Source organism: Etheostoma spectabile, chromosome 7 (genome assembly GCF_008692095.1).
Source record: "Etheostoma spectabile isolate EspeVRDwgs_2016 chromosome 7, UIUC_Espe_1.0, whole genome shotgun sequence".
Classification (NCBI taxonomy): Eukaryota; Metazoa; Chordata; class Actinopteri; order Perciformes; family Percidae; genus Etheostoma; species Etheostoma spectabile.
In genome coordinates this window covers 3,392,390-3,402,395 of record NC_045739.1, presented here as the reverse complement: position 1 = coordinate 3,402,395, position 10,006 = coordinate 3,392,390, and the positions used below count along the sequence as shown (strand labels likewise).

The 10,006-nt window shown below is 39.7% G+C and overlaps 1 protein-coding gene across 1 annotated transcript; it reads left to right on the top strand.

The window, feature by feature from the left end:
- Positions 1–1,022: 1,022 nt before the first annotated feature.
- On the top strand, positions 1,023–8,419 carry LOC116692768 (protein ILRUN). The gene is made up of 5 exons (XM_032521279.1): positions 1,023–1,282; positions 2,430–2,584; positions 2,682–2,879; positions 4,761–5,083; positions 7,094–8,419. The coding sequence occupies exons 1-5, from the start codon at positions 1,119–1,121 to the stop codon at positions 7,127–7,129; spliced, it is 876 nt and encodes a 291-aa protein (XP_032377170.1). The 5' UTR covers positions 1,023–1,118; the 3' UTR covers positions 7,130–8,419.
- Positions 8,420–10,006: the final 1,587 nt, after the last annotated feature.

The window sequence follows — 10,006 nt, the reverse complement described above, 5'->3', positions numbered from 1 at the left end:
TTCAGAATTGTCCATAATGTTCATACTGTTCATACTGTAATACAATATCATAATACTATTTATCCCAGTATCCTTACACTATGCTCCACATTTAAATAATTTCATTGATTCCCTTCTTTCACTCATGCCTCTATATTGTTTCTGTTCAGAGTATGTATATATATATTGTGTCTATATTAGTGTGTATATTTTTGTTTTGGTTGTTTTGTGTGTAAGCACAGTGTGAGTAACGATGCTCCAAAGAAAAGTTCCTCGTATGTGTCCTCATACCTGGTAAATAAAGCGGATTCTGATTCTGATATCAAGACAGACTAACAAACCAGGTACCATTAGTTGTCATCAGGTATACACTGATTGCTGACTCTGCAAGTTCTTGTATAGTTTTTTCTATTTTATTCTAAATTGATTTTAGTTTAGTTCTCTCATTATTTTTTATTTTTCTGTACTATTGCTGTCTTCTTGCTTCCATGACAATCTGGGGATCAATAAAGGTTTATCTTATCTTAATCTGCAGTCAGGTAGTATTCAATGAATAAATCAATCAATCAAATCAATCAATGCATTTGTCAAATGAAGTTGTATAAGGTAAAATTGTGCTAGATGGAAACCTGGAGGCAACAGGGGCCCAACGGCAAACTTTTGCCCCCAGCCCCAAAACAGGTTAATCTGACTATGTAAAGTATAGAACAGAACACATTGAACAAGCTAAACCTATCCCACTGCTCATCTACCTGCGTGGAAATATAATAGTGCTAAAGAAACAACACAACATTTTCTGGGGGCCAATGGCAGAAATATTTCCATCTTTTATGACCATTTCCACAACACCCTTGATATTATTTGATGTTATAATTGATATATTGCGTTGAATTGGTTTAGGCTTACAGTTAATTAAACATTACCATTACTTTAATATGTAACTACACAGTAGTATGAATATTATTTCAAGTAGAGCTCAATGTTTTCTTTTCTACACCAGGCCTGTGGCTCATTGGTTGAGGCACAAAACACAATCATGTGACATGCGCACTCGGCCCTGTTGTTGAGTTTGTTATGACAAGTCGAGGCCTCGGACTAAATTAGGAGCGAAGCCCTGTCTCTGTCCGGGCGAATCTGAGATGGAGGGCATGGAATTGGACCTGGACCTGGACCAGGAGCTTATGCAGAAATTTAGCTGCATGGGTACAACAGACAAAGATATCCTAATATCGGAATTCCAGAGGCTTCTTGGGTTTCAGCTAAACCCCGCCGGATGCGCCTTCTTTCTGGACATGACCAACTGGTGAGCTCGAGGACTCGTCTGGCCTGCTGTTTGGGGAAGTTATATAATAGATACTGCACACTAGCTAGCTTTCTAGCCACTGAACAAATATATTAAATTGGTAAATCATAGGAATTTTATCCTTCGTTGTGCCAGAGTAATAGCGTTTACGTTAAGTATGTAAACGTGGGTACAATGACAGATTACGACGTTGTAGTAACGTAACTAGCGTTAGCTGAGTCACCGTGTTTCCCGACTTTTGATTGCCTGTCAGGAACACAGTGGAGGGTAGCTTAGCGGCAGTTGTGATAAAAAAAAAATGTTTATAAGATAAATACACTATAGTTAACACACGAGTTCGCATGGAAGCGGGTGTGACATTTGAATGAAAATATATTAAACTATTTTGTTATGTAAATGTTGTTCAGGCTGCTAAAGGGAGTTGTAGCTACGTTCTAGGTTGGTCACCCCTTTCATGCTACCAGCCAGGTAACGTTAGCAGTCACTGAACTGAACGGATAATTAAACGTGTATAACACATTATTAACTGTCTATTGTGTTATACAGCTAATATGATCAAACGTTGACGTTATGTCTCATTCCTTGACCACAACCACAGCAGGAATCGATCACGTGTATTACGCAACCTTGTAACGCGCGTGCTGCTCAAAGCTTACACAGTAGCTAGTTGTGCAAGCCTGGCGAACCTTATCTTTACCTCACTGTGCCTGTCCAAAATGTGTTAAAATCAATGTTTTACGTAGTGACAATACGTTAAACTTCAGTCGCATTGCATTTTTGGAGCTTTAAAATGCGACTTTCGGTGACTATTTAGAAAATGTAATAGGTTACAGAAAGGTCATATTGAATTATTTCTGCGCTTATGCAGTATTAAGCCAATGCAGATCTATGGGAGATAACAGAGTGTCTATGGGCAGTGCACGCTGTAGAAGTAACACGTGATGCCGTGTAATAACTCCTCTGCAACGGGCTTTCTAAAAATAAAAACTGCTGGTTTATGGATGACCAACGTGTCACGGGAAGCACCTATTCGCAATCTGCATGGGTCTGCAGACATCTCAAGATATGCACAGTCCAAAACACACAAATTGATATATATAGATATATATGTATAAATATGCTGGATTTTTGCCTTCTTTTGTCACAGGAATTTACAAGCAGCCATCGGAGCCTACTATGACTTTGAGAGTCCCAACATCAGTGCACCATGCATGTCATTTGTGAGCGATGTGACGATTGGTGAGGGTGAATCAGTTCCACCAGACACTCCTTTCACAAAGACCTGGAGAGTACAGAACACAGGTAAATCTGCAGGAATAACAATAAGATGGATTACTGAGCTGACACCACATATAAATGAAAAAAAAACTAACATTGGCATTTTTTCTGTGTCTTCCAGGTGCAGAGTCATGGCCTCCTGGGGTTTGTCTGAAGTATGTCGGAGGGGATCAGTTTGGGCATGTAAACATGGTGATGGTGCGGTCTCTAGACCCTCAGGAAATGGCTGATGTTAGTGTGCAGATGCATAGCCCTGCGTCTCCTGGTATGTACCAGGGCCAGTGGAGAATGTGCACAGCCACCGGACTTTACTATGGAGGTGAGGACAGAAAGACAAACGGGGTCACCTTTGGCTTTTTTAAAGACATTTTATAGAGAATAATCAGCAGTTTAATAATATTAATCATGATTTGAACTGAGCTGACATGCAAATATAGAGCCGAGTCCTTACTGAAGATAAAGTGCTAGATAATTTTGTATGCTTTTCCTTCAGTGAAAACTATTTAAAGATTAAATGGACATTCTATCAGCACACACAAATTAAATTAAGAGTCATTAATTAAATTGATTTATGGCCTCCTGCAAGCTCAACGTGTAGGATGATGGATCCAACAGGAAGTCCCTCAAGACTTGCCTAGTTACAAATTAAGCAGCAGAGATACTCAATTAATGTTTCTTATAGGTGTTCATAATAATAATTCCTCACTTAACATCAGTCTGCTTATGGCTTTAAAAGAGAAAAGTGCAGACCTGGAGCACTTTGAATCTTTGAGGATACTGTGGGTTTGTGGTCCAGCTTAATTTGATTTCATATATTTATTATTAAAAAAAAAAAAGATTAAAGCCACAAAATAAAACAGAAACAGAATTTGGCAAAAAAATAAAAATACAAAAAGATAAGTTTGAGAAAGAGCAGACGGAAACAAATAGCTTATTTGGTCCTGCCCCTTTCTCACGAAATGATGTTACAAAGTGAGTAGATATGGAAATACAGGTCTTACAATCACTTATAATACAACAATACCTTTGCATTACAATTCTGTTCTTATGTTTTGGTCTATTCTATTTTACATGTTTTATAGGCTATTTGGAAATCTTTTTGTTGGTAGTCAGGGTTTGCCTAGAGCTGGGCAATATGTCTATTATATCAATATCGTAATATGAGACTAGATATCGTAACATTGTAATATGGCATAAGTGTTGTCTTTTCCTGAACTTACCAGACTGTTCTATTATTTGCCTTTATCCACATAGTCATTATATTCCCCTTACTGATGATTATTCATCAAAAATCACATTGTGTCAATATTTTGTGAAAGCACCAATAGTATATATTATTTTGGTCAAAAATATCCTGATATTTGATTTTCTCCATATCACCAAGCCCTGGGTTTGGCACAGAAATGTTATTTAGACCAGTGGCAAGGGTCTTTTTTTAAATAAGGGCCCGGCTTGGGCCAGTCAGACGGATACAATGCAAAGTTGAGGATTTAAAATAAGTTATAAGAAAGATTCCATAGGGCCCTACATTTAATCAGTGCTGAAAGCTGACTGGAGATTTGAAAATATGACTATGTCTACGTTTCCAACCAAGCCCCCCCACTGTAACTGTAGTTTAAAAAAATGTCTTAAAAATACATTACAAAATAATGCTGCGTTCCAGGCAACCCGTAACTTGTGTTTTCACAACGTTCTACCCGTGAAAAGTGCCCTGGAACAGCAGTCAAACCCGTAACTTACTACTCATGAACTCATACCAGATAGTTGTACTCCCAGTTACAGTTTTGATGTTGCACACACACACAACAGTGTTGACTCTTGTTGATGCTGTACAGACGCCGGTGATTAACAGTGAGAAATAGACATGAATAAGCAACGTTAAGTAATTCCGCACATTGTAATCAAAACAATACACGTACAATTGTGTACCATTACAGGCTACTACCGCTAGTAGTCAGCTAGCAGCTAGCTAACGTCAACGGTAGGTAGCTGCTAGCTAACTCTAGATAGAAGGGTTTGTTGTGATTTTGCCTGGAACGCTACCGAGTGGTGAGTCGTTAATTGAAGTTGTAACTTGCGGGCTAAAAATCGTGTCTGGAACGCAGCACAACTCCCAGTGGCTTAAGCCAGGCTTGAAATACAATGGGGGGAAACCCTGGTAGTGGCTTTGTATATTGTAACATCTTGTTTCCTTTGACAGATGTCATCTGGGTGATCCTGAGTGTGGAGGTTGGAGGCCTCCTTGGCGTCACGCAGCAGCTTTCCTCATTTCAAGCCGAGTTCAACACTCAGCCTCACCGCAGCCTGGAAGGAGATTACAACCCGTTTGCCTCACCAGAAAAGAGCAAGTGCCCCAACGGCAACAACAGCCTCCACGATGCCAGCGGCCACAGGGTCGCAGAGGAACATTGGCAGGGAAGCCCTAACCAGCTGCAGCAAGAGCAGAATGGACTTTCACAAACCTCTGTGGATATTGTAGCAAACAGTCTACAAAGCAATCTATCAGTAGTCGCTTATAACCAGGTAAGACACATCAAAGGGCAGGGGGCTCCATGCTAGGGTAGGCTTCTTCAGATTTCCAGTATTAGTGATGTGACGATCGAATGACAGAACAACTTAAAAACCTGAAAGCTTTCCATAATAAAAACACATTACATCTATTCTATAAATACAAAGTTAAGTGTAAGATATTTCTCAAGTTCAAAGTAACCCCCAGATAGATTATCTAATCTAAGTTTCTATTCGGCTAAAATAATCATACTTTAAGTAATTTAAGTAATATACCTTTACACAGAAAACATTGCTCAGGGCTACAGTATTAGATACATTGGGTTGGTACCATATTAAAATAAAGCGCCAAAGCAGTTCTTTACTCCCATTTAATATTTTAAAACGAGACTAGTCTACAGCCACACTAGAGGTTTTGAGGTTTTACTTGGAAACCAGTGGCGATTTGAGCTAGATGCTAAAAACTGATGTTTAACCATGTCAGTTTATAGCCTGGCTCCACCCTCCTATGTACTTCCGCTCAATTTTCATTTTCCTTCAGTACCCCGGTATATTTTTGAGTTTTCTCCGGTCAGAGGGAGTGGCTGAGAACGGTGACGTTGCGGTCATGCGCTAGCTGTAATGGCGGTGGAGAAAGATGCGAGCGAAGTAATTTGGTCCGTTGTGGCAACACCACTAAATATCCAGAAGTTAAAGCCAGAGCAAGACAACAATCTTTGCTGAGTTTTGTTTGTGGCCATGATGTTGTGGCCCTCCTCCCCACGGGGTTTGGTAATAAAGCTTGATTACCCTGCTCGCTCCGTTAGTGGTGAAGGAGTTGCTTGAGGCTCGCGATGCTAAGCCAACGTCACAAGCAAACGTTAGTGATTGGTTACGGCAGATCCAGACTGGCTCGGGGCAGATCCAACAGTTGTAAACTTCAACAGAGTACCCGCCTTCAGGGAAGTTAACACTTGTACAAATGAAATGTACGAGAGACTGATAGGACCAGGCTAGTCACTTTAGCCTTTTAAGCTTACAAACATTTGCCCAGTTAGCACTAAACACAAAGCACAGCCCAGGTTGTCATTTTGCATACAATTGATCACAAACCAAACCTGCTAGCATTGCATAAACAACATCTAAAATGTACAAATATATAAATATACAGCTTTAGTTGTGTCAGAAATGTATGTACAAGGCAATGGGAGTAAAGTAGACACTGAGGCAGAACAGGTCAAAGAAAGACAACGTTACTAAACCAGTTGTAAGAGCCAATTAGTACCATTGGTATAAATATTGTAGTGCAACTTGGAAGTTTTTGAACACACGCACACCAACTCTACACATGCACACATACAAGCAGTGATTTGTCTGGAAACCCAACTCAGATCTCATAGAACTAAATGGAACCAAAGGTTTTAACTGCCAATATGACTTGGGCTTTCATTGATCAAAAAGGTAAAAAATGCGTCAATTACTCTACCCATGGAACAGCACCTCAGGGGCTTAAAGCTGTGGCTTAGCCTCTACACCAGTGTTTAAATTAGCAAGCTTACAGTCAGGCATGAGAAGGAAATCAAATCCGGAGGGGTGAGGCAGGCAGGCAGCAGGTCAAAACCCAGGTAAAAGATATCAGGCAGAGGAACAGGAGAACAGATTGCTGGAACACAGAAGTGTACAACATGACAAGGACAGGTGAGCTGGTTACAAATATTGACGGCCTAATGAGATAATAAAAGACAGGTGTGTCAGCCGGTACGGATGGTTTTGGAAGTTCGAAGACATCTGGTGGACAGGTGGAGAATGACAGGTCTGGAAAGTTCCTTGGAAATGCACAGGCGTGGGGAAAGTGACGACCGAAGGCAGGGACAGGGAGACGGGCCGAGCAAAACAACTGAAGAAGCCGTTTGAGCCCACTCACTTTTCAGCCAGTGGAACTGTACACTTAAGCCTTTTGTTTTTGTCTCATTTAGCCAAATTTCCTACATAGCTTGCAGCTCTACGGTCTGTTTTAAAAAAAAAAATCTTTTCTCTTCCTTACAGGGTATACAGGAGCCCTATCCTTTTGGGCACTCTTAAATCATGGGACTTATCACAGTGAAGCAGCACCAAACCTCTGGCGTCTGTCACACCAATAAGTAGCTGGTCGAGAGTGTGGAGATTCAAAAACACTTTATGCAAAGTCCAGCTACACTTTGAGAAAGCAGAGGCCAACGCTCCCAACGTGCAGCTCAACCAACATCCCACAACCCACTGTATGCACGTGTGAATGCTAAGTTAAAAAAACGAGTGCTATGAGTCCTTTTGAGTGATTTGAGTCTCTCTTTTTTCAGAATTCTTTTTTTTTAGTTGTCAGAGTGCAAATGAAACCATGATGACAGGAGTGTGTATTGGTGAATTGTGTGTGTGTGTATGTGTGTGCGTGTGCATTGTGCAACCTGAAAGAGAGACTTTGGAGGAAAAGCCATTTTTTTTTGCCAACTGATTCTCCAGTTTCTGCTAAATATGGGCATATCTGAAACAAACTATCGGATGTCATTATTCACTTTTCATCTTAATTTTTTAATATACACTTTTTTTTTTTAGAGAAGGGGAACAGCCACACCCTTCAGAAATATATCTGAAGCTCATTCAACATGGCCTGTGCAGCATGGGCAATGGTTTACCTACTATTTTAAATTTTATGCGATGCAATTTTGTCCACTGGAGGGAGTCAGCCATTACGTTACAAACAAGATAAGAGAAGATCAAACACTGGGAAACACGACTCGTATTTACAGTATAGCTCCTATGATTTGTTAAATCTTTATCATTGTACAGAAATATTTTTCTCTTAAGCTAGAATCTGGAGCCAACATTTTTATTATACCTTCTGTAGTCAAACGTGATGAAGGTTTTTTTTTTCTTCCCCCCACACATTGCTGGTACTTTTTACTTATAAACATCTATGAAATATTAGACGAATATTATCAGAATATTCATTATTAGTATTAATGCAGTATTAGAGATTTCCAGTTATTATCTGAAGCTAAGATTTAGTTTAGTTTTACATGCTTGAATTAAAATGAAACAACAACAACAACATGATGAATGCACACTATGACATTAGACGTTGAATTCAAGCCATATGAACAGCAGTAAATACCTTATGACATATTAAAAAAAAAAAAATTGTTTCTTGTTCCTGCTCTGAATTGTAATTTGAAAGCTGTCTCAAAGCTGTCTGTTTTATCATAATAAGTTGAATGTATTTGCTGAATGTAGAAAAAGATGTTTTTGGAAACATATTAATTTACCCAAAGATTCAACGTTTTACTGTATATTTGCATCGAACGGGCAGTTTTATGAGTGTAGTTATTGTTGCGAATATTCCTGTCTATTGTTAAAATATTGCTAAGGATGTTCCACATTAGAGTCTACAAAATGTTCTCACTAATCATCGATGAGCTTCTTAAACACATTTGAACATTGGTTTGATCATTTCAGATGCAAATTGAACGGTACCAGTGACGTTACCATGGAATGACGGACTCATGTTGTCTCGCAGGATTGTTACTGCACATTTACTTGCACTAACCGGCTGATCTATGCACTGAGTAATGCAACCTCCATCACAAGGCCCGTGTGTGTACCTTTCTCCTCCACAAGTACAGTTAAGCCCTGAAGGGTTTATCAACTCAGTGTGATTTTATCTTCTCATCCACAGCCAGTGTGTGTAACACCCCCTTTACTATTGAGGCTATTACACTAACTGTAAGCCCCCTGGGTTACTGGGCTTTGACAGCATGACAACACCAGCCAATGCTTCAACATCATGTCATGCGGAGCTCTGTGCATTAGCTGTGCAAAATGTTAACGATAAATGTTTCTCCCTGCTGTCAATGCCAATTCGTTAAGTGTGTTTTGTTCTTAGTGTAATATCTCTCGGAGGTTTCCACCGGCCAGATTGCAGAATGAATCAGTTGGCATTAAGACTCATAGAGCAGCACATTTATGAGAGTGAGAAACAAACAGATGACAATTTCCCCCCTCCTCCCTGTGTGTGTTTGAAGAATGTTTGTATGATTAAATTATCACTGAAAACCAAAGTTTGGGGCTTTGTGTCATGTTGGTTCTGCAGAAACAATTTCCATTTCCAAGCTTAAAAAATGATTTTACACAGTTTTGACCACCGTATTTTCACCACGTGTTTTCTTTTTTTTTTAATCTCTACTAGTTCCAAATAACACATGCCATCCCATGTAGTCCACTGTCAGTTTTGTTAACGTTTGAATCTTGCAAATTACAATCTCATGTGATAGAGTTTTAAGTGGAAATAAGTTTTTGCCCACTGGCATGCAGTAGTTTTATAAAATGTGTTGTGAATCCCAATTCATTTGCACTGGGGCTTGGTCAGTCTTATGGATTTACAGGGGCCTTTTAAGCATAGTAATTCTAGTAAAAATTATTTTCATTTTCATTTTTAAAAGCATCAAACAAGACACTACTCCGTTATTACTTTTTTGATATACATTTTTGGGCTTTTCTGCCTTTATCAGGACAGCTAGGTGAGAAAAAAGGGGACAACATGCAGGAAATCATCACAGGTCAGATTCAAACGCTGGACCTCTGCGTTGAGGCCTAATCCTCAAAGTGTATGTGCGCCTGCTCTACCCACTGAGCCAACCCAGCCACACTAATCTGTTATAAAAATCATTATTGACATAAAGCGCTCTTGCTCAATATTGTTCTTCAAAAGACAGAGCCAAGTTTCTGTATTCAGTGGCTTCCCTCCAAACAGTGAAGCACCGCAGAACAACACACAGACACTGTGTGCTGCTGAGTTAGAATTTGCAACACGGCCAAATCAAGACCAGTGCATTGGTGTCTGGAGTCAGCGAGCACTCAAAATACTGTGTAATGAGAGTGATAAGAACAGTAACTGTGGTTCGAAAGTACAACCTGAACGAGACCGAT